The sequence below is a fragment of the Corythoichthys intestinalis genome, chromosome 6, assembly GCF_030265065.1.
Source record: "Corythoichthys intestinalis isolate RoL2023-P3 chromosome 6, ASM3026506v1, whole genome shotgun sequence".
NCBI classification, from domain to species: domain Eukaryota; kingdom Metazoa; phylum Chordata; class Actinopteri; order Syngnathiformes; family Syngnathidae; genus Corythoichthys; species Corythoichthys intestinalis.
The window spans coordinates 44,112,500-44,138,241 of NC_080400.1; the positions used below are offsets into that span (position 1 = coordinate 44,112,500).

The window sequence follows — 25,742 nt, forward strand, 5'->3', positions numbered from 1 at the left end:
GTTTGTCTTGTATTTTGGTGAATAATTTTGAGACTCAATGAGGAAATACTCTCCTTTTTTCTTTATTTGTCAATGCTTTTACAAATTTAAATCATGACATTAAAGCAGCTTGCTTTAAAAGGCGCTGTGTATTAGGTATACATGCATATATTCACTGCACAAATTGCTTCAATGTTTTGCATTTAAGGGCCAAAAAGAGCACTTCACCCCCATCTTCAACACAAGGTGCAACATTGCAAGACAAGAAACAACATACAGTTCTATTAATTACACATACTAACCATAGACACAAGAATTAGGAAGACTCCACAGCTAGGTCTGGGTGAATAAATAGTGGCTGAGACTGGTCAGATCAGATTCCCATCTGATTGACTACTTTCAAAAAGTCCCAGTATAAAGAGAATGTGTAGGAGATTCTTCTAATGCTCTCTAAGAATGAAAAGTTATTGAATATATCAAACACTCAATGAGTAAAGTTCATTCTTCAAGACACAAAAGTGAAGCCATGTATGTTAATACATAAAAAAGCAATTTATGTTTAATGTGGCTCACAAAAGCTGACATCTTCAGAGGTGGACCTCTTCTTGCAGCCTTGAAGACTCCACGCTTATTACTAATGAGCGTGCAGTGGTGCTCTCAATGTGGCTGGAACATCTTGGCTAAGTCATCCAATGCGGAGATCAGCTTCTGCTCCTCCAGGGGGGAACTGTGGGTCCAGGCCAGAGGCAGGTGGGTGGCCACCATCCGACGGTCTGTGTGAACACACAGAAAATATTTTATACAAACAGCAAAAATATTTCCTCTGTGGTAGGCTGTGTTTTTGTTCTAAAGTCTTTATTTGATAAATGCTGGTGTGGAGCTACCATACCATATCGTATCATACTGTAGGTTTACCAAATGGGCTCGAGTTAATGCTATGCCAGTTCCATTTTTATATTGTAGCACAAATTCCACATTTAACATCTATTCAATTTAAAACAGCACCTTGATAACATTAATTTGTGTGGTTGCCTGTAGCATTAATATATACAGTGCCTTGCAAAAGTATTCGGCCCCCTTGAACCTTGCAACCTTTCACCACATTTCAGGCTTCAAACATAAAGATATAAAGTTTTAATTTTTTGTCAAGAATCAACAACAAGTGGGACACAATCGTGAAGTGGAACAAAGTTTATTGGATAATTTAAACTTTTTTAGCAAATAAAAAACTGAAAAGTGGGGCGTGCAATATTATTCGGCCCCCTTGCGTTAATACTTTGTAGCGCCACCTTTTGCTCCAATTACAGCTGCAAGTCGCTTGGGGTATGTTTCCATCAGTTTTGCACATCGAGAGACTGACATTCTTGCCCATTCTTCCTTGCAAAACAGCTCGAGCTCAGTGAGGTTGGATGGAGAGTGTTTGTGAACAGCAGTCTTCAGCTCTTTCAACAGATTCTCGATTGGATTCAGGTCTGGACTTTGACTTGGCCATTCTAACACCTGGATACGTTTATTTTTGAACCATTCCATTGTAGATTTGGCTTTATGTTTTGGATCATTGTCCTGTTGGAAGATAAATCTCCGTCCCAGTCTCAGGTCTTGTGCAGATACCAACAGGTTTTCTTCCAGAATGTACCTGTATTTGGCTGCATCCATCTTCCCGTCAGTTTTAACCATCTTCCCTGTCCCTGCTGAAGAAAAGCAGGCCCAATCCATGATGCTGCCACCACCATGTTTGACAGTGGGGATGATGTGTTCAGGGTGATGAGCTGTGTTGCCAAACATATCGTTTTGCATTGTGGCCAAAAAGTTCAATTTTGATTTCATCTGACCAGAGCACCTTCTTCCACATGTTTGGTGTGTCTCCCAGGTGGCTTGTGGCAAACTTTAAACGAGACTTTTTATGGATATCTTTAAGAAATGGCTTTCTTCTTGCCACTCTTCCATAAAGGCCAGATTTGTGCAGTGTACAACTGATTGTTGTCCTATGGACAGACTCTCCCACCTCAGCTGTAGATCTCTGCAGTTCATCCAGAGTGATCATGGGCCTCTTGGCTGCATCTCTGATCACTTTTTTCCTTGTTTGAGAAGAAAGTTTGGAAGGACGGCCGGGTCTTGGTAGATTTGCAGTGGTCTGATGCTCCTTCCATTTCAATATGATGGCTTGCACAGTGCTCCTTGAGATGTTTAAAGCTTGGGAAATCTTTTTGTATCCAAATCCGGCTTTAAACTTCTCCACAACAGTATCTCGGACCTGCCTGGTGTGTTCCTTGGTTTTCATAATGCTCTCTGCACTTTAAACAGAACCCTGAGAGTATCACAGAGCAGGTGCATTTATACGGAGACTTGATTACACACTGGTGGACTCTATTTATCATCATCGGTCATTTAGGACAACATTGGATCATTCAGAGATCCTCACTGAACTTCTTGAGTGAGTTTGCTGCACTGAAAGTAAAGGGGCCGAATAATATTGCACGCCCCACTTTTCAGTTTTTTATTTGTTAAAAAAGTTTAAATTATCCAATAAATGTTGTTCCACTTCACGATTGTGTCCCACTTGTTGTTGATTCTTGACAAAAAAATTAAATTTCATATCTTTATATTTGAAGCCTGAAATGTGGCGAAAGGTTGCAAGATTCAAGGGGGCCGAATACTTTTGCAAGGCACTGTATATATATATATATACCTGTATATATATGTGGCGGAAAACAAAGACAAGTCTGAAAAAGTAGTTATAGCTTTTGCACCCCTCTTTAAAATAAACTGTTTTTTTAAGCCAAAATAACTGTTGTGTTTGATTGAACAATCTCTCTATATGCTGCCATAGCAGATTCATGGCGCATTAAGCCGCCAAACTATTTTTAATTTGTCCGTTTTACCCTGGAAACGCTGGTGTACAGACGTCGCGCAACCGCTTCTGTTCCAACCTAGCCATAAAAAGAAGGTAATTGTATTTATCATTTGAAATGTCCGTCATTTTTAGCTTAGAATCATTCATTGATGTCTAATATTTAGTTTAAAAAAAAAAAAAAAAAAAAAAAAACGACTTTAAAAAATTATTCACTCGCATATTTAAATTACGTCACAGAAAAAATTAGCGTCTGTAAAAAAGTCACAGATCTCTACCTCATAACTATCGCTTAATTGTTTTTTTCATTACCGTCGCATTTTCACCAATATTTTAGATGATAAATAATCAATCCAAACAAAGAAAAATTGAAGAAAAAAAAGATTTAAAAGGGTAAATACATGAAAAAGAAAATCTCGACCACTCCTCGATGTCTGCGATTTCTGCATCGCAACCCTTGTTATATTACCATTTTTTCACCCGTAAAATCCTCCAAAAAATCCAGCTGTGGCCATTCACAGCTGTGTCTTGGCACTCGGTGATACATGCTACATGGAGTTTTTGGATCGAAAAGAGGTAAATACACGATAATATCTCTTTAAAAATCATGGCGTCTTTAATTATGCTCTCGCGTTCAGTTAAGGTTTAGGTGTTTAACTTTTTTTTTTTTTTTTGTAATGCCCTCCTGTTCAAAAAAATTTTTCCTACAGAAAATTGAGATTTTAAGCTTTCCAATTATGTATCACACATGAATATAGGACAATTCTGAAATTGGCCAAATTGGGGTCTCAGAGCAGAACTTCAAGTCACCAGGGTGTTTTCCGCCATATATATATATAAATATACTGTATATACACACACACTGTATAGTCTCATCTTTGTTTTGTTTATTTCGGTCTGCAAATGGCACCCAACACAACAATTTTTTGGTCTTTTGGCGGCTTAAGCAGTAAAATCTTTGAGAAAGGTCTTTTTTTTTTACAGATGTTGTCATACTGTTTGTTGCTTGTAATTGGTGTGTTTTTGTCTGATGATCACATCAATAGTGTTAAAATACAATCTGCATTTCAATTAGGATGAAAATAATTCAGAGAATAATCATTTAAAACAGATCCAGTTTTTTGAATTGTGTTAATTATGAATTACATGAAACTATTTCCAAAGCTTTACTCGGCCAAAGCACATGATTTACATTCGAAAATTTACATTTGGCAACACCAAACAAAAACGTTACATCCATCCATGTATGGATGTCTTTTGCATCAATAGCAGTCAAAGATCACTGACACCCCTCCATTTGAAACATATGGGACTTCTCTTGCCAACCAAGGTGATGCAGCACGGAGGTTGGAATCATTCACTGCTAGAGTCTTGATGGAAGTTTAAATGCAACTCTGATTATAAAATTAACTGTTTGAACTATTCCAAAATGTAAAAAGCTCTAATGTGACTTCCACATGCCATTCTAGGCCACCGAGGTTAGTGTGTGTGTGTGTGAGTGTTGGTGTTGTTGAGTGTTAATTAGAGGCACTGCACTCTGGCAGTATCTGGCACCAATCAAAAGCTGCTCATGCCAGCTGCAATGGACAGCAGCCAGACACACACACACACAAGTTCAATTCAGTCGCATACCCCAAACACACACACACAACAGCGATGCCTTGACTTATGAGTTAAAATCATTCCATGTTTCCCATTGAAAATCACTGAAATGCCTTGCTGCTAACTTAGGACCTCATTACACTATTTTTGTTGTTGCAGACATTTCAGTCTAAGCCAGCTATAATCACTCACTTACAAGCCCCAGAATAAGTATTTTCCTACTTATTAATTTATTTATTTTCTTTTAAATCATTTTATATGTTTATACTGGAGTGCCAAATGTTTTTAATCATGTAAATGGCAAGGTATTGCATGTTAACACAAGAAAAGACCATGTAAACATTTAAGCTGTTTTATATAGTATAGTTGTAGTACTTCAGGATTACAACATGGCCATGTCTTGACAAGCAATTTTTGGCCGTTTGAGAGTGTTCACTTTCAGGATTTTCGTACCGTTAATTAATTGCTGAAAGTGCATCAATGACTGTTGCTCCTTTTGCACAAGGAAACAAGCAACCTCACAGCTGTTAACATCAAGTACTATTAATTTGGGGTTACCAAAGTACCAAACTTGATAATAAATACCAGATACAGTAAAATTTTCTTTTTGTTTTTTTAAAATTGTTATTTACCCTTATAGAAGCGTCCACTCGGGTTGGTAATGGCGGCCTCAGACACAGCCAACCACACCACAGTGTCCGCGCCCTGCTCCGGCGTCCGCAGGCTGCTCTTCATAGAGCGATGGAAGTCAGGCATGGCATTTGCTACCGCTGATGACAAACATATGGGAGCAAAAGAAAAAGCAAAAATAAATATTTAATCAGGCAAATCTACAGTATTTAAAATGATACACTTGTGGCTAAACTAATCAGCATCCTTGGTGGAACAAGACAGAGGTGGCTATCTGCTGTAAAATAACATAGTACATCTATGTAGGGTTTTCTTAATGTTTCACTCTTCTTGCAAATTTGATGAGCATAATTATGTTTATCTCCATGTCCATTTAAATTTTTTGGGGGTACTGTTTGTTACTATTTTCTCTTTTCAAAACTTGTGTTACAATTTAAAAGTTATGTAATATTTCCGTAGTTTTTTTTGTTTTTTGTTTTAAATACTAAGTCAAATGATCATTTTTGAAAGTACAGTATTAAATTTGGGTTCTATCTAAGAACCGTATTTGGTCTTTCCAGTTTACAGTTGTGTTCACAATATTGAAACTCCTTGCAGTATACTGTTTGACATTTATTATGTTATTCATATGTTATTCATAGTCAGATAAAATTAAGATTTGTAAAATCGGGAGTTGCATTGGTATATATTACACCTTAAGTCCTTATATGATCTGTTCATGCATGAGGTAATAATTTAACGTCTCAAAACTTTTACCATGGTATAGTTGTTTGTGTGTACACTATTACTTTTTATCTATTCCTCCGTTATTCGTGGACAGAGCATAATGAAATTGGGTAGGTATATTCTAGGGAAGTACTGTATATGCACAAATCCTCAGAGCCGGATTTTGTGTGTGTGTGTGTGTGTGTGTGTGTGTCAGGGCTGATTAGTTAATTCCAGGCTTATGTTCGCCTGTAGGTTATGAGCTATCACTTTAAGAGTGACCAAAGCTTAGAAATTATTTATCTTGGTCTAATTTTTTTTTTTTTTTTCATTCACAAAAACCTGGCATTCAGATAGGCGTGTGTAGACTTTCATTGTAACTATCTTTTCAACAGTGTACCAGGAGTGTCCACCCAGCCAGGATGCATGACAGAGAAATGGATGCTCGGGTGAATCTTTGCAAGCTGCTCCGTCATCACCACCTGCTGCCTCTGTGAAACACACAAGCATTCAGCTTAAAGTGCCTATGATAGCTAAAATCGTGTTTACTTCATATTTCACGTTGTATTTTATGCTCATGAATGAAATTGACTGCTTGGATGTGTGTGGAAGCGATCGATTTATTTATTCAATTTTTTTCTCTCAATTTCCTGGATTGAGGAAGAATGTGAACGTGACGTCAGTTGGGTCACCATCTCACAATACAGCCATTAGCAATAGCATGAAGAAGGGGTGTAGATTCAGCCGATTTTGCTGATTGCCGTAATTCGTTTATTTTTTGCGTGATTCTAGCCCAATGTGCTGCAGGCTTTTGTTGCTGCACCAGGGAGAGGCGTGTGAGCCTTTGTGGATTTCAAAAAGTTCCCGTTCACCCTGCGGAGAATAGCCAAAATAAGTCCGACACCTGTGGGACCATTCGACCGACCAGGAAGTGTGTAAAGTTCGTGTTTTCTATTATGTCAAATACTGGGATCATGGCATACGTTTTAATAAGGAGGTGGCTTGCATTTTGTGGGTGACAATACTCCCTGTCCACCGAGAAGGCTGCACGGCCGACAACCGGCGGCTTGTCGCACACACCCCTTAGACCTCTTTGTGTGCCCGCCCACGACGTCGGCCAGTTTGTCCACTGAGAATGTGCTATTTTTGGTTTTCATTCCCCTCTCCCCTCTTTGCCTGCCCGCCGGGGCCGCAGCAGAACGACGAGCTTTAACTTGCTCACCGCAGGTGTTCTGTCAAAAATTTGATTTTGCACCCCATCAGAAATTGCTATGTGTTAAAAATGGCCGCGAATACAGCGGTTACAAAGTAAACACTACAAACTTCTCCTCACACACATCCTGCCATGTTAGCTGCACACAACAACTGCACGCCGCTCTCTCACTGTTTACGTTAAGCATTAATTTACGATATATTTGTGTTGAACATTTATGTTTACGATGTTACATGTTTATTTAGCACCTGTGGATAACATTGAGAGTCCAACTGAATGTAAAAGAGGGCTTATTCACCATCACAACAGCTTTGAGAGCCAAATATTATAAGGGTGCAAAATTTGGCAAAACACCGGGGGATGGCCAATCGGTGAATACAATTAACCCCGCCACCGTGTGTGACATGAGTCGGGGTAGTTTTGTGTGATTTTTCCTTTCCGAAAGGCAACAGAAAGACTTACAAATGCCGCTCGGTTGGGGTTAGCATGTCGGCTAGCTGTCATGCCTCCTGTTTTGTTTACGCTCTTTCCTCCATCTCCGAAGCCAGGGCAAGGAAATAACAAAAGCCGGACTTACTCCAGTGACATAAAATACAGTTCGAGAGGTGCAAGAAGTCAGCAGTTTTGACCATTATGCAGGAATTTTGTCCTGTCGAACTGAATAAATGCATTTTTAATATTTCATATTCCATTTAGCACAGGGCTGTTATATGTCACGATCATACCATTTATTTAGAAATTGGGGAAAATACTTAGATAAAAAGAATATCCTGTAAAAAATATTGGAATAGAGAGATTGAAACAATCAATACATTTTGTTGCTTTGTGCCGCATTTTCCTCGTTCTGAATCTTTGCCCACAAAGGGCTGAATTCTACATCAGCCGAAATCGTGACCCTGCCACGTCATCATCCACCTGGGGACGAAAGAGTGCTATAATGACAGGCGAGGCTAAACGGCAGATTAAAAGACTAGTTTCTCGTCATCTGTGCTTTGCCAAATTGTTGTATGTAGTAGAATCGTCTCAAAATTTGACTTTACTTCACATAATAATGCTATTTAAGATTTTTTTATGCTGTCACAGGCACTTTAATTTCTTAAAGAATGTTAGCATCATGTTCTTAATTGTGATTTTACGTTTCAGATATCCATAACTGGTTTATACCATCAGTTGAGCTGTTGCTTGAAAGTTGATTCTCTCTTATCGAATTAAGGTGACCAAAATATTTGACAGTTCCTGTTTTAATTGGCAGGTCTACAAACACTGCAATGTACCTTATGTTGGGCATAGACCATGGTACCATCATAGCGACCTCTCTCAGTTTGCAGGTTCCCTATCCTGAGCTTCTGTACCAGCATTCCTCCTGATGACAGAGTGATCTGCACAATTAAGACTGAAGTCACAATATGTTTCAATGGCAGATCTGGAAGGTTTAAAGTTCAAAAAGCCATTGAAGCTAACAGAAGTCCATCCAAGTGTCCATCCAATAAACAAAACAATGACTTCACCATGATAAGCTTTCAGAATGGTGCAGACAGAGTGTTTTAAGAGACTGCAGCTTTATAATGAATCTTGCACTCACCACTCTTGGATCGGCACTCTTTTCCAGCAAGGGAATGAGGCTCTTGGTGAGAATGTAAACAGCTGCAAGAGAAACAAGGATTAAGTGTTTTATTGCAATGACAGCAGAGCCTATTCCAGTTGTTAACTGACCGAGGACATTGGTGGCAAAGCTCTTCTCGAGACCCTCAGCGTTCACTTCCCGCTTACTCATGATGGCGCCTGCATTATTAATCTAAACATATTCAACCACAATGAAAAGCTAGTAACACTGGACAAATGTGATGTTATCAATAGTCACGATGATTATTTTTCCTCACCAGGACATTTAGAGCCTTGTACTTCCTCTTGAAGGCCTCTGCAAACTCCCAGACCTTCTTGGTCTCAGATAAATCCAGGATATGCACATAGATCTCCTGTGGTGAGACTTTAGGTTCTACATATGGCCTTTCTATGTAAAAGGTAAGAAGAAACATGATACTGTACTTTATTTCCTGTCTCCTTGACAAGTTCAGCCCTAGCCTCTTCAGCTTTATCCTTGTTCCGGCACACCATGTGGATCGTTCCGCCTGCGACAAACATGATTGTTCAACATTAAAAGTTACAACATGCAAATACAGTACAATTTCCAAATATTTCAAAATATCATTTTCTCAGACGTCCCTGGTAGATTTTTTGCTTGGCACATAAAATGAGAGAAAGTTGGTAGGGGGTAGCAACATGCCATTTTAAATTTAGTACAAAAATAATTTTTATTTGTATAATGTATATCCAATGTTGAAATTTTTCAGTTTATTAGATTTCTCTTCAGTCTGGAATATGTCAGATGTGCTAAGATCATGCACACAATGTCCCTGAATTGTCTGAAATATGAATAATTTATCATGCAATTCATATTCTACATCACTCATGTTCATTAGAGTATAGAAATAGTAAAAAAAAAAAAAAAAAAAAAAAAAAGAGCATATTTATATACAATATATATTCACTTTCGATATCATTCTATAACACTATATAACACGTTTTTCTAGGGGTCCAATTTCCAACCAGAAGCTACGCTTTAAACATTCATTTCCCCTGCATTTTAGGTACTGTATGTCCTTACAAATAATTTAAAAAACAACAGTTAAACTACAATTGGGGCATGGCATGAATTAATTATCATAGGCTTGAATACTTCAATGTAGTGTTTATTATTTTTGGGCCAAGCAAAAAAATGAAATGTTTATGAATGTGGAAAAAAACTTATTATGATGTACAACCACAATATTTATTGTGGTTTCGTTTCATCAAACGTTCAGAATCATCAAACAATATGTGGTCAAATACTGCACGTGTTCTACCTCTCCTGGCAATTGCCATAGCTGTGGCTTTGCCTATGCCACTGTTTGCTCCTGTTATCATGAAGGAGCGTCCCGCCAAAGAGACCTCCAGGTCCTTCTCCATAAAGCGCTTGGAAGCTGACAAGAAGGCATTCCTGTTGAGAATGCAATACATATATGAGGAAATTTCTACATCTGAGTTTTGTCCATCAACACATCAGGACTTTAAATCCTGGACAGCAGAACTCAGCAGGTGGGTTAGTTCTACAAACCTCAATTCACAGCTTTTTACCGACTTTCAGCCTATAAAGTCCCTGCTTGTGTTTTTTTTTTTTTATTGTACACTCCGCAGTTACAAGTTTTGAAACACTTTACCATTCAGTATGATGAAAAAGTGCCTCAAAACCTATTCACCCGTTATTCATGGTTGGATCACAATGAAATTTGGTGGATATATTTCTATGGATGTATACGTATCATTTCTTGGACGATTAGGGCTGACAAATTAATTGCGGACTTATCGTTGCCTGTGCATTAGGAGTTAGCCAGTAGAAGGCATACACGATCTTTGGGTCACAGCCTTCACCCAATGGTAGCACAGTTGTACTTGTTTTTCACAGGGGCAGTTTACATGGTGACGCTCCAAGAATACGAAAAATTTCATGTTTGCATTTACATGGTTCCATCTCTATTCGAACAATGTCGCAATTCCGCGTGAAAATGATGTAGTATTCATGCCAGGCCGTAGAGGGCAGTGCAGTTTTACAAGGCGACAGACAATGATGCTTCCTCGGAAGAAAACACACCCGCCCACTCGAAGCATTGATTTTTTTCCCCCCTATGTTATATTTTGCAGTTTTATTCACGTTTTTTCCTGTATAATTAATTTTTCTCTCAGATTTCCTGAATGTTTGCTCTTCTTTACAAGTTTAAATGATTGGATGACATTGCTTGTCAGTTAAAAAAAAACAACAAACAAACACGAAGCAATAGCGGGTTTTTCTGTCTTTTGCTTCAAAAGGCACAAAAACTCAAAAATAAAATATTTGTACTTTTTTTTTTTTTTTTTAAACAGTCAATTAAAGCCACTGATTCGCCATGTTTGCTATTTTGACACCCAAAGTGACATGTGCGAGTGCTGACCTCATTGGCGTGAGGGCATTCCATGCATATGGTTGCGGAGCAATCCCCGTAAACGAAGCGCTCCGCTTTGGAGGCGAGAATCAAAAGTTTGTGTCTTCGCCTTCCGTTTTCACTGTCACCATGTAAAGGCGAGGCCATTCCGCAACACAGTTGTTGCGTCTCGGTGTCGCAGCGTCATTAAGTAAACGGCTCAATAGAGTGCCGCTTGATCTTGCTATTATTTTTACTCTCAATTTTTGTATTGTATTTTATTTTTTATATTGTGTATTAACTAGTAAATTTTAAAGATGGAATTCTTATTAATCTATGAAGTAAATAAACAATATCAAAGGTTAACTCATCCTCTTGTCACAGAGACCAACCCTTCTTTCAATGAAAGGGTCATTTTTGGAGGATAATTCCAAGTCATGGCTGTATGCAGAGAGTGCTTGGTTTCGTGTTCGATCATTTCAGTCATTTAATTTATTGTCAGTTTCCTTAAGCAGAAGTGGATCAGTTAAACATGGACTTATTGGACTTATCATCACGCATGATCAGTGATTTTGACCTCAAATTTTTAATTATCAACAAAAATAATTGTTTGATTCCCCTGCACTATCCCAGGGTTAGTCCAGTGTTTTACACTTTCTGCAACATGCCAACTTCTTTGGAATTGGGGTTTACACATTCATCTCCTTTCATTTAAAGCCTTAGGGATACTTCAAAATTCAGTTGAACTCATGTGACACTGAAAGTGGGGGAATTCAGGTCAAACGGGGTTAGAGGGGGAGAGGTGGGAGTGTCTTTCTCCTCACAGTTTTACTGTACACATTAGAGAGAGATTGTGCCTGGCAGCGGATGTGACAAGAGTTTGATGGTCGCAGACATCAAGATCAGAGTGCAGTATGTGCAAGAAAAGTGTGTGTGGCGACCATTGTCCTGGAAGCTATTGTTGAGGAAGGTTGCACAAGGGCAAGTGAGACTGAGGCTAAATACCCGCTCTGTTCGATGGTGTCATGCAGAGAGCTATTAGTGCAGGGACAGAGCGGGTCACTCTGTTGGAGACACAACAACACAGAACAAAGGAGAGAGGGGAAACAATCACAAAAGCACCTTTTCAGAAAACCCGGCTCATTGTATAGTAATGAGGAATACCCCGATAGGCTGTAATTGATCACAGAGTCATGAGTCTTGGGACTCACAAAAACTCAGAAATTTGTCTTAATGATGTGTAACATGAAATGTATAACTTTAGCATAGTTGGCTTGGGACGAATGCATTGTATACAATGGAAAAATCTAGTTGCAACTGGTGTCAATTTCTGTCACCTTTTCCGCAATGAATATCCCCTCTATATTCAATGATAATTTAAGTATATTTATATACATATTTCAACACCTCTGAGCCTTTTCTAAGTCCTAAAATATTTTTATGATCTCAAAACCTTTACAGAACTATAAAGCAACTCATTTACAGATCATGAAGAAGAATGGGAATATACTTGGCAAAGGAACTGCCTGACTTACTCGCTGAAAATAATAGTAATTTAAAAATTAACTTTGGCTTATGGATCATCTGTTTATATTTGATGAGATTTAAGGAAATATAAATTTAACCTTTTTCTATCACTGAAAATGACACACTTTAAAATACATACATTTTGCACACTCACTGCATCAGTCCAAACATTAAATAGAACATATTCTCCGAGTATGAAATAGTATAGAGTAGAGAGTATACACTAATATTGCAGATGTCAGTGAGTACAAATTTAGTAAAAAGTGCAACAAAAAAACAAAACAAACACACACAAAAATAACAATTTAATATGAAGAGGGAAAAAGATGAGTGCATCAATCATACCTGGTGAACTCTGTCATTCCCTTGAGGAACCAGGCCAAGTTGCGGTACAGAGACATGATTGCTGTCTGGCTCTGGAAGCATCAGGACGTTCTCCTCTCTTTGCTCCTCTTTTTAGCTGCGTTTGGACACCACGTGGAGCCGAGCAGCCTAGTACTGGGCTGACAACACCTGCGGCCCACTAGTGGCAAGCACAGGGAAAGCAGCGTTTTCAAGTGTGAGGGTTACAAAAAGACGAGATGTAGCCAAGTCTACACATGCATCATTCTTAACACTTTGATGCACGAATTGTGATTGTCTTTCATAATTTGTTTTTATTAGCATAGTTTTCATTACCACTACAATATTGGACAGGTGCCTCAAACGCGCAGCCCTGAGGCCAATAGCAGCCCGGACAATATTTTGCAGCCCACATTTGACATCCATTGGGAGTACTAATGTTGCTTCCATGTATTTTGCGGTGGTAGATAGACATCAATTATTTAAGATAAAATCAATTAAGTAATTAACTGAAGGATCAATTAAGTAATTAATTGAAGGAGCCATTTTTTGAAAAAAAAAAAAAAAAAAAAAAAAAAAAGTATTACAGAGTAATAATGAAAAAACTAAAAACACAAAAAAACATGAGTAATTAAAAAAATATAAATAATTCTTAATAGGATCAAATTAATTAAACACTTTCAAATACAGCAATTACTGCAGTGGAAAGCTATTCAAAAGTTGACACTTACTGTAAGACTTTAAACCCTTTATAATGCAACTGCCTACTTTTAGTCATTTCAATAAACAAATAGATATGAGCTATTATTGTTAAATTATTATTTTTCAAATCATCCAACATTGCAATCTCTCCACCTGAGTGTGTCGAATTGCACCCAGTCATGCGTGAACCCACTCTGACATGTGATAGTCCTGCAGAAAAATGGAAATGCCTCACGGGGGTCGCCCCCGGGCTGTTCCAGGGACCCGGCAGAGCTCCAGGTGGGGGAGTGAGCGCGGCCCACCACGCCTCCTACAACTATGTCAAGGTTGCCATCGCCATCCCCGTGGCACCGAGGGAGGTCTCCCGGACTAACCGCGCCCCCATTAAACGATCTTCAAGGAAGGGATGAGGGGATGCTTCACCGCCCACCCGGACCCCTAGCCTCCGCCGCAGCCCCGCAACCACGGAACCCCAACAGCCCTCTAGGCCCGGGGCAGGAATGGATCCCTACCAGGATCCCTACCAAGTCAATTTATTGACTTCATCAATAAATTGTAAAAATCCTTGCCGAGCCGCATGGATGCAATCCTTCAAGCCCATGGAAGTCATACAAAATATTAAATTTGGATCTCACAACACCATGAATTAATTCGCTTATGTTATGTAACATATTTTTGTATTTGAATTACATTTTTTGCTCAATTTTCACACTACTTTCTGTCTTGCCAAAATTTGACCTTTCTGTCTTCATTAAATGATAAATATTTTTTCAGTGAAACAAATATATTTTTGTACATTCAACATCGTTTGGGAGGGTCTTAGCTTTCATATGAGCCATTTCTAAAACCAATTGAATAATTAAAAGTCAGGTTATTAGCAATTGTTTCTACAAAATGGATAAGCGACAAGACTTTTGTCAGGGACTGTATAGTTTTGCTAAATTCTAAATAAATAATACTAAATTTGATAATACTAGCAACCTAAAACATGCAATAATGTAAATTTTCATCAGAGAGTAGATCGCCGCCTTATTCTTGGATGTGATAACATCAGACATGTCTATTTAAAAAAGGATCAAAGAATACGAAAACTAATACCATGCTTCTTCAAGTCTGACCCTGATTCATGTTTCTCCAGGTTGGCACTGTTCTGATTTTCCACCTAAAATGAACGAACAAAAGCTAAGTGAATGAATTAATTAATCAGTCAACCATGTTTAACTTTAGTTACTTCTTTACGTTTTTGTTTTTGGTTATCCAGTGAGATTGATATGGGTGACAGTCAAAAGTTATTAGATAATTTAATACATTTCTCAACTTGAGATAAATGAATAATCTACTGAAGTACAGCAATGAAGAATTTGTACTTACTTCTAACCATTGCAGCAAAGGGAATTGTTGTATTTGCGAGATGAAGACACATGTCAGGCAGCACAGCATTACCTTTGAAGCAGGCTATGAAAATGCACAACACCCCCTCCCGCCCCCTAGCTCTCTCTCTTCTCACTCTCGCTCAACTTTCTGTCCTTCTCCTACGTCTCTTTTTCTATCTCTCCACTCTTGTGTGTATGTGTTTATGTGTAGGTGTGGTGAAGGTGTGATGCACAATGTGAGAAGCAGAAGGGCAGCAGGAGCACTTTAGCTGTTTGTTACGCCCGTAGGTGTTACACGTCCCATGATTCTGAGAGAGATTCTTAGACAAAATGGTGAGTGATTGCTGCTTGGGTTTTGCTGTTGGCAACACTACAGTTGTTCACTTAAATTTGAAATAGTTTGTATTGATCTAACTAAAAAAACAAACAAACTGATCTCGATTTCATTGTACACTTTATGATAATAAAGATTCTAATCCTAGAAAGCTTCCAAGGTATTTAAATATACAATGTAAATGTTGTCTTGGCTATCCTGCTTGTAGAAGGAGACAAAATAGTTGTGACACTGTCTTTCTACATAAGCCAGTTTATCTTGTGGGAGTTGTTTGCAGATTAACTTCAGGGCAAAGTTCCATCTCTAATCACACTTCGCATTTATTGTTGTCGCAGTCTTGCAATAAACTGGTTGTTTTTACCGCTTAGCAAAAGTCACCAACAGGTACTTTAAACTTAACTTTCGTTTAACGTTTTCAGAATCAGGAAGTGATGGAAAATTATGTACCTAATGGTTCAGTGTAGGTATTTGTACTTAGATTCAATATCTGCAGTGTTACCACCCATGTAAAATAAAGAAGCCCTCTTCACAAGCTATTCATTAACTGTAATTTGTGATTTATTAACTTTGTCCAAATCTCAGCACATTTCTGTTTAAACTCAGCAGAGTTTGGTGTTACTGTCTGATAAGTCTGTGTTCTAACTTGTTTCATTTTGATGTGCTCTCTAGATCCGCTTCTTACTCCTGTTCAGCAAGCAGGGAAAACTGCGGCTGCAGAAGTGGTTCACACCATTAACAGACCGGGAAAAGAGGAAGGTGATCCGAGATATGATGATGATTGTGTTGGCCCGCGCTCCCCGTTCATGCAACTTCCTGCAATGGAGAGACCTTAAGATTGTCTATAAGAGGTCAATGTTCATTTCACCTTGAATTATTTTTTTTGTTGATTTCTATTGTGCAAAATGACACCTTGAGACAAGAATGTTGTTTCATGACCTCGCTCATAACTCAGAACACTCTTAGCTCAAATCATGTCCTATTGAAATTAATGCAAAAATCCTTCATTTTGTGCTGCCGCAAATATTTTCGTGTTCTTTAAAAAGGAAATTATGACTTTTATTATTATTGAATTATTATTCTTATTTAAAGTACAAGGAGTAAATAAACTGTAAAGGAGGAAACCATTTGTTTCATATCATCTGCTTAAATCCTCTGGACATTATAGACAGGTTTCTTGAGCGAAACATAGGCGGCGGCGCCATCTTTGACATTTTCTGCTACGGTCTTCCGGTTTGGAAAGAACAACATGAAGTGCGGTTGAAGTAAGCAGTGTGTAGACAAAGTTGAAACTGCAAAATCAAACCAGAAGAACCCACGGAATCTCCCAAAATGGATTCAGCACGACAAAGAGGAAGCGTGCGTTTGTTCTTATCACTTCGTTGATTGTTCCTGAACCAAATTCTAACAATCTGTGCAGCCTGTGTTTATGTGAGGTGTAGATTAATATGTCGGCCTCTTGAATGACCAAAATGAGGCAAAATTACAAATAATATTACAGTGGCCGAATGCAGAGGGACTGACACAGATTTTGTTGTTACAAGGAAATACTACAAGGTATTGTTCATCTGTTTCATTTATAGTTGTGGTATTATGAGTTAATCACACATGTACATATAAACACAAATAGTATGTCATTCTTTTTTATTGCAGATATTGATTGCAATAAAACTTTTGGACAACGTGATTCCATTTTTTATTTTATTTAAAACGATTGGTGCATGTGCAAAACAGGTCAATAAATCACAATTTATAAAATTATTAGAAGAATATTAACAAATGTGGAGCATAAATCAAGCAAGTAGAATGCATGTAGTCTCAACATATGTCCATTAACGTACAATAAGTGTTGTTGTGTGGCACATCAAGTTGTCTTCCCTTTGCTTAACAGCATTTAACAGCTCTAAGAAAAGGAGCAAAAAAAATTTTAACACTTGCATTTATGCGTTAACATAATTGTGCCATCCTACACGTACTTATTAGCAACAGGCTAGCAGCAGATAGCTTGTGTTTCAGCCACAGCAGTACAGTAGTTGTAGTAAATAATACCAAACATCATCATAATTATAATCATGATCATAATAACAATATCAAAGACATGAAGTAGTTTCATGCGCCTTTAAGATTTTAGCTTTAGTATTTTTTGAGCACCGGACACATGAAAATGCAGCGATCGGAAGACCATACCTTCCATAACGCATCGGCAACATGGCTACAAAAACACGTTTTTTTTGGGTGGCACGGGACTGATTCCACATCTGCCTTCATGAACATGTTGTCCTCCCATGTCCTGATGATGATAGATGGATGCGGTATTTTCAAATTGTCTTTTTTTGGGGGATTTTGATGAGGTATGTCACTTCACTCCAGCGCCACTATTGGTTGGAGAAATGGTAAAACGGAAGTCAAGAGCGGAAGTACCTCGGAAACTTGTCTATACCACTTGATCTTGCCTGTGCATCTAGGCTAGGTGGGCGCGATATAACACAAGAGATATTCTCAAAAAATATTATTACAAAGCATAAAGGCTATGTACCTGTAAGTATTGTTACATTATCTGTCTCTATATATTACGCCACAACACAAATACTCATTCAAATTTCTATTACTTAATGAGTTTCAAGATGATGCTGATGATGATGCTATTTGTGATCCCATTAATGGCGTTTTGCATTCACACGTGAAACTCCTTTTGCTTAATGTTCAGTTTGATAGTGAAATTCAGCTTGAAGCCTATCTTTTAAAGAACTGTTCAGTTGGGAACAAACAGATGTTTTATAGTGAATGGTGTTGAGTTTAGTTTTCTGCTATGACATTATGCTCATATCTGGTATTATAAACTGTAAGTCAGAAACAAAACGATTACAGTTTTCGTATCTTAACAATAACGGCTGAATAATTTCTATCTACCCCTTTCTCATCTCTAACACGTCAAAGATAAGCCTTTTTTGGGTCTGTCCATGTGACTGTGTTAACTGTTACACAAGTACAAACATATGAAAATCCAGCATGAAAAATCCTTTGTTGTTTTGTTAACTTTTGTTTGGAATTTTTGAAACGGTTGCATAGTCAGCAGAAGCCGCTAATATGTAAATAATCAATTAACAAACGTCATTGCTGCGCTACAAACGGGGATCAAAGAACTATGTCTCAGACTCCCGCTTTTGTGGTCGTCAAAGGAAACAGAACAAAGTCTGTTTACTAAGCCCACTCAGTATTACTTTTGCGCGTCTATCATATAATTCTATATTATGTGTTCTTTCTATAATAAGGTAACTTTTCAAATTATATGTTATCATTAGAATATGAAAATGTGTTCTTTCAAAAGTGGTGTCTAAATATTCTCAGTAAAATCCTCCACTGCAGGTACGCCAGCCTATATTTCTGCTCTGGTCTGGAGGAACAAGATAATGAGCTGCTGAGCCTTGAGGTGCTACACAGATATGTGGAACTGCTGGATAACTACTTTGGCAACGTAAGTAGATAGCCTTCTATATGAATGGTGTTGTTTTGGACAAACTAGACGTGCCTCGTGTCATTATAGAGATAAAACATAATGTCTTTGCAGGATGCATCTGCTCTATTGTTAAAACTGGAGATTAGACAGTATACAAAAAGCCTTTTTGTAATATTCCACTGTGTTTTTTAAATGGTTATTTGCATTTATATGTAGAAATATGGCTTGTCCTTAGACATCTGTTAATGTCTTTCACCAGGAACAGATTGGTACTCATTTTCTCATTGGGCAATGGTGCACTCATACTTTTGCCACACAAATACTTTCTTGTAAAAAGTTGCTATTTAAGTACAATTTGACAATGAAAGAAATGATCCACGAAATGCTGATCTAAATTACAGTGATACCTCAGCTCACGAACGCTTAAGCTCACGAACTTTTTGCCTCAAGAACATTAAATTCGCGAGCATATAGTCTCTGCTGACGAACTAGTTTTCGGCGGACGAACCAAACCACGCGGTCGAACAGCGCCACGAGAAGCTGACGCACGCTCACGGCGTCCCAGTTCGTCCCCTCCCTTTCGTTGAGTGCGGACGTGGTTTGTGTTTGATAGACATTTTGGACCATATTGAGTGTACTTTTGCTATCATGGGACCGAAAAAGACCCCACCACAGGCTAGTGTTAAGCCTAAGAAGACATTAAAGAAAATAAGGTATATTTTTGTGTAGTTTTAAGGCTTATTTAGTAGAAAATAATGTTTTATGGGGACCTGGGAACGGATTGTTCTCATTTTAATGGTTTCTTATGGGAAATAAATGTTCGGAAGACGAACTTTTCGCCTTACACACACTTTCTGGGAACCAATTATGTTCGTGAGCTGAGGTATCACTGTATTTCACTTGCTCGACAGTTGAACTACTAAAATTGCATATATTTATGTTTTGTATTATATTATGCTCATTTTAATAGGTTTTAGTAGACACTGGGTACAATAAGAACATTTTTGACACCAAGTGCTGAATTACCATGTAAAACCAATATTTCTTTTGTTTTGAATTTATTGTCACCTTTCAAATGGCCTAAAACTGTTGTGACTTTGTGTTTAGTCATAAACCACAATAAAAAAACCTCACATGCACAGACATCAATACCGGACCATGACAATAAAAGAAGTGTTGCTGCTGAATATATAATGATAAAAATAAATATACCACGTATTGATTGGTCTAATTCACAAACTAACTTCCTCAATAAAAAGAAATGACCTCATTCCCCCATACTCGACTGCTAAACCTATTGTCAAATCTGTTTGGGATTGATATCAGTAATTAATAAGAGAAACAATATGTGTACCAACTTACATGGGAAAACGTCAGCTCAAAAGCTTGTTCAATTTAAATGCTATATGAACAATACGTTGCTAACATGGTAGTTTGTCGCAGAGTAAGAATATTTTTTTTTTGTTACGCTACCACTTAAAAAATATAAAAGCCAAAGAGCATGCTGAACATGATAATTGTTTATACAGCCTTCACAATCACATCAGTAATGATTTCAATACGTCTCATTATGAACTAAACTATGTTTTTATTGACAATGATATTACTGGGGTGTGTTATAGATATACAAATGATGTTTTTAATATACTGTATGTACATATATACTGTATATACAGTGGGGAGAACAAGTATTTGATACACTGCCAATGGGTTTTCCCATTGGCAGTGTATCAAATACTGATTGTATTATTTATGAAGTAATTTACAGTCACTCATAGCAATAGACATCCAATCCATACAATCTGGGAGGACTGTCAGTGGCCAAATGATAGGTGACATCATTGTTCAAAGAGACTGAACGTCTGTAACCGTCAATGGGAGCCAAAGAGTCCTGAATAAGCCCTCACCTCTCACTTCCGCTGATATACGGAACTTTCTGACTGTAAGCCGCTACTTTTTTCCTTCATTTTGAATCCTGCAGCTTATAGTCCAGTTCGGCTTACTTGTTGATTTATTTGGGTTAATAGGTAACACTTTATTTGACAGTGGCGTCATAAGACTGTCATAAGACCGTCATAATTATGACATGACACTATCATAGGCATTACTGAATGCTTTTGACAAATTTGTCATCTGGCAAATTATGTCACTAACTCCATTCATGTCCAGCTTAGATCTTTTACATCAATTCCAAAAGTGAGATAATTTGCCGGATGACACTAAACATCTGTTATAAGCATTCATTAATACTTATGACAGTGTCATGTCATAATTATGATGGTCTAATGACAGTCTAATGACGCCACTGTGAAATAGAGTGTTACCAAATACCATAACTAGCAATCAATGAAACAACTGGAACATGAACTGAATAAATAATTAGCACAGGACATGAATTTTGTTTGTTATTTACATCTCTAGTGCTGAAATGCATGCTAGGAGGCATGTTGGACAACAACAGTGTTGGCAGCAGGTGGCAGCAGAGGTTGATTGTCTCCCCCAAGTGAGCAGTGATGGCCAAATGAAACTTCTTGAAGCAATGAAGTTTTGCAGCCAATTGGTTCAAATCTTCATGGTGGTTCATTTGGTCTAATGACAGTCGTATGATGCCGCTGTCGAATAAAGTCTTTCCGGGTAATATCTTTTGGTTCAAATATCCCATAATACAGTGAGGACAGCTGCGGCGAATAGTTAGTGCTACTTATCGATGACCAAATGCCGTTTTATTGTCAAATTTGGTGGGTGGCGGCTTATAGTCAGGTGCGCCTTAAGCCTGAGTTATGCTCCCGCATTGCAGTGACGGCGCAGCGACTACGGCGTCATTCGACATTCGATGGTTCTCCCGCCAGGTGACGCATTGCTCTGTAATTCACCGCCAGGCCACTAGAGGGGTGTGGCGTTATGTTTGTACGGTTTTGGGGCATGCTTGTTAACTTCCTCTTGTCTAGTTTAACGGAGAAAAAAATAAACAATGCAAGATGGAACGCTTGAATGTGGATCTTCAGCTCATCGACATTGAATAAATGTTGGTCATACAAATGTTGAGACGCAGGCGACGCAGAAGACGGTTTCTAGGCGGTCTGTCCAACTTTTGATACCGCATAGAGTTCTAGCCTCGGGTGGAAACCAGCCAGCTGTGGCTGCTAGCTTCATAATGGCGTCGAGCACCGCGTCCAGCATTTTGTCCGAGGTCTGCAAAGCCCTCCAGCCCGATTTGTTTGCCGTGTTCTACTACCAGCCAGTGGGAAGCCATAGCAGATTTCTGGCGTCTATGGAACTTCCCAAACTGCGTTGGAAGCCTTGATGGTAACGTTATCATAAAAGCACCGAGGCACTCTCAATCAGTGATGCTGTATCGTGTGTAAACTGTCTGTTGTTGAAAATTAAACATCAAAACAACTATTTTAGCACCAAATCTGTGCTTTATTCTTCAGATACTTGAAGTGTGACACGTAAATAAGTCACATACTGACAGCAAACATGTGTACACAATCAAAGATGAAGTGCACCAACCAAAAATACGACAGTTTTTGGCCGACTGGGTCACTGCTTCGTGTGGCCACTCGATTCCGAACACACACGTCTCGTTGGTTCTTCCATTTTTTTTTATTCAATCGCTGACCTTGCCATTTGGCAATATTTATGATGTCTTGACGAGACTTGCTCTTCGATGATACTCCCGTCGGCTTGGTCCATTTTTGCATGTAGAAAAATAATGTTTGATTCTATTCTACAATGGCGGTGATTTTGCGCTGAACCGGAAACAACAGCCTGAGCAGACCAATCACAGTCCATTTCCGCCACGTCATATGCGTCGCGTGACGCTAGGGTTTAAAAATTCAATAAGAACACGTCAGGCTACGGCGCAGGGTCGTAAATCGGGTCTTCCTTGACGGCACAGGTCTGACGCGGAAGCATAACCCGATAAACTACGGTATTCATTGCCAGCTTCTCTTCAAATGGATTGGAAGTCTGCAAAACCCACGTGTTAGGTCACAAACTGATGACGAAGCATTCCTTTAGCATTTTCTGGTAAAGGGTCGAAATCATTGTTTTATCAATTAGAGAAAGTCATTCAGTTTTATATTATGACTGAAGTAGCAAAGCAGCTCCAGACTATTACACTACCACTATGTTTACCTACAAGTATGCTATCCTTCTTCTGAAATGCTCTTTTACATTTAAACCACTGTAAGAAGCTGCACTGTACACCTTTAAGGATGTCTACTTTTTTCTTGTCAATCCGTCGAGTATTCTCTTAAAAAGCCTTGGTGCTCATTTAAATATTCTTCTTCTTCCACTTCTTCTCATTGTTATCATTATTATTTTCCAAAACGTCTCAGATAAGCATTTGTTTTCTTTTGGATCATGAGTGCTTTTAGCTTTGGAACTGTGGCATGGATGCCATTTTTGTCTCAACCCTTACTGAATGCACTTACCATAACTGAGCATGGAAAGTGTTCGTTTGTACCATAATGCTATGCTCGTAGTGTAATTTATGTCTGCTGGACATCAATTCCAATCAATCAATTCCAATTCATCAGTTCCATGTTTTCCCCATTTGTCGATAATGGCTGTCAGGGAGTGGATGGGCAATGGCTTTTTCATGCAAAGCCTGGTTCTTAAACTTTGGATATTTTATTATCATTTTCTCACTTGATAAATAAAATCACTGTTTTAGTGTTACCTTGGTCTGTTTTTCTGTAATGTTTACATTTCTTTGATTACGTAAGGCACTGGTTATTCACCTGAGTTCTAGAAGCTCGGCAAAAGTTAGGATGACACGCTTTGTAAGGTGCCAAGGTGTGACGATATAATAAGAACGGTATACTGTACATAAAAACAAAGAAATCGAATTTGACTTTGGAGAAAAATAAAGACAGTGACTCTTTAAAGGTGAAAGGCAACAACTAATTGTGAATTTTCCTGTTTCACACGTTTATTGTATTTGTGTGAAATTCGTATTTTATCAGGTTTGTCCTTTGACCAAATCGATTTTGTGTATAAAGATGCATGGTTCATTATTTGCTTTAATAAAATATATACTTTTATTGTATTTTTTTATTTGTTTGTTTGTTTAAAAAAGGCAAATAGTTGTGTATGGCATTGCAGATTACTGAATATATACTACATTCAAGTGAATTAACAAATACAAAAATGTCAAATGATATTAGTAATTATCATCATTGCTTTTTCTAAGGCAGCTCTGGTCATTGAATTGTGGTCTTAAACATTTTGTCAAGTACCGTAAATATACATTAACTTTCTGATTCCCTGATAATCCAGTGGATGGTTTGTTGTTTTGTTTTTAGGTGTGTGAGCTGGATATTATTTTCAATTTTGAAAAGGCGTATTACATCTTGGATGAATTCTTGATGGGAGGAGAAGTGCTAGAAACATCCAAAGTTTCCGTGGGTTTCGCTCTACAGGAGGCTGATGCACTCCAAGAGGTGCAGTAAGCTTTCACACTCCCTTGTGAATGTAAGTTTAGAGAAAAGTGAGTCATGTGTATCCTCGGTATAATTTTATTTTATTTTTTTCTGGTTGCAGACAATGGAGGAGTATATGAACAAACCTTCCTACTGAACCAGAATAAGACTGGGAATGTCTCAAATCTCAGGACACAAAACAAAATGCTTCAATGTGTGCAATATTTTGTACCTGAGTCCTGTTGTACATTTTCTTTCTTTTCATTTCTCTTTCGTTTTTTCTTAACTAGATACACGGATGTCACTTTTCTGAGTAATAAAGACAATAAATTAATGTATATGTACAAAATCTACAGTATTTTTTGTTTCCTCTGATTTTTTTGAGAATATTCAATACACGTCCAAGTAAGTAATGTTTACACATTTCAAACTACATCTAAACTCCTAAGCAAACTGTTAAAGTGCAGCACAATGAGTGAGTAGTTAGCACACTTTCACCACAGTTCTTTCCTATGCAGAGTTTACGTGCCTTTATGCATTGTTGTTAATCTTACTTTTAGAAAGTAATACATTTTAGTTACAAATTACTTCTCCCAAAAAGTAATTGAGTTAGTAACTCAGTTACCTCATTGTAAGGCCTGAGTTATGCTTCTGCGTTGCGATGACGACGAATCTACTATGGTCTCAATAGCATTCGATAGTTCTGCGGCAAGGGAACGCGTTGCTCGGTAATTCACCGCCAAGCCACTAGAGGGGTGTGGCGTTGTGTTTGTGCGGTTTGGGGGGACTCTTGTCGACTTCATCTAGTTCGTCTAGTGTACACAATAAACGATGACGTGCACCAAACAAAAATACGACATAAAGTGATAAAAAGGTAGCAGTGTTTGGCCAACTCTTTCTCTGCTGCTTCGCTACTGTGCAGACGTCTCTCTGCTTTGCTCCTGCTTCTCAAGCTTCAATCATCTTTTTAATCATTTTTAATCACCTCTAAATTACTCAGTAAGTCTTGGAATTTTCTTTTAATCTTGTTTTTATTCAAACAAAGGCTTTTTGAGCATTTTTGAGCCTTTTAAAGTGCTTTTTTGTCGTTACTGGAACACAAGTCTGCCTTATCAGAGCTGAGGAATTCGGCTAACGAAAGCTAAGTAGCAGCAACATGCCTCCCCTGTCAATGGATGATTACCACAAACTGCTCCAGAAGATAGCAGTACTGGAAACAAAAATCTACCGGCTTGAAGTGAATATGGAGGTAAATGGACAGCTCGGGAATGAAACCACTCTGCCGATCTCCCAAAACAGCGAGTGGGAGCGGACCCACAGAATGCAAACAAACACCGTCGAGACTCAACGGGACCCTGGCAGAACCCAGCACTGGCAGATTTACGATGAAAAGGAATGGCCACCTCTGCAGAAGACCGCGTCATCTACTCCGGCACCAGAAAGAAAATTATGACAGATCAAGGCAACAACAAAGGCTCAAAGCAAAGTGCCTCAAGCTGCTGGAATTCAACTGGAAAATAGATTTACGCCACTCTCCGAGACTCCTGACCCAGGGAAAGTTGGAACACCCAGCTCGAAAGAGAGGTATGATGCTAATGCATGTGCT

The 25,742-nt window shown here is 38.3% G+C and overlaps 2 protein-coding genes across 3 annotated transcripts; one reads left to right on the forward strand and one right to left on the reverse strand.

Moving 5' to 3' along the window:
* Window positions 1–46: 46 nt before the first annotated feature.
* dhrs12la (dehydrogenase/reductase 12-like a) lies at window positions 47–15,012 on the reverse strand. The gene is made up of 12 exons (XM_057838522.1): window positions 14,918–15,012; window positions 14,645–14,708; window positions 12,848–13,025; window positions 9,884–10,017; window positions 9,027–9,109; window positions 8,861–8,956; window positions 8,694–8,775; window positions 8,563–8,624; window positions 8,255–8,359; window positions 6,168–6,258; window positions 5,065–5,202; window positions 47–752 (listed from the first exon to the last, which is right to left on the reverse strand). Exons 3-12 carry the CDS (start codon window positions 12,901–12,903, stop codon window positions 637–639), a joined length of 963 nt encoding a protein of 320 aa, XP_057694505.1. The 5' UTR covers window positions 12,904–13,025; window positions 14,645–14,708; window positions 14,918–15,012; the 3' UTR covers window positions 47–636.
* ap1s3a (adaptor related protein complex 1 subunit sigma 3a) lies at window positions 14,484–24,482 on the forward strand. Of its 2 annotated transcripts, XM_057838523.1 has the most exons (6): window positions 14,484–14,684; window positions 15,131–15,252; window positions 15,923–16,101; window positions 18,617–18,725; window positions 24,020–24,157; window positions 24,258–24,482. In XM_057838523.1, the coding sequence occupies exons 2-6, from the start codon at window positions 15,250–15,252 to the stop codon at window positions 24,291–24,293; spliced, it is 465 nt and encodes a 154-aa protein (XP_057694506.1). In that variant the 5' UTR covers window positions 14,484–14,684; window positions 15,131–15,249; the 3' UTR covers window positions 24,294–24,482. The 2 variants fall into 2 exon arrangements, with proteins under 2 accessions (XP_057694506.1, XP_057694507.1); XM_057838524.1 differs by lacking the exon at window positions 14,484–14,684 and having other exon boundaries at window positions 15,032–15,252; window positions 24,020–24,188.
* The last annotated feature ends 1,260 nt before the right edge of the window (window positions 24,483–25,742 follow it).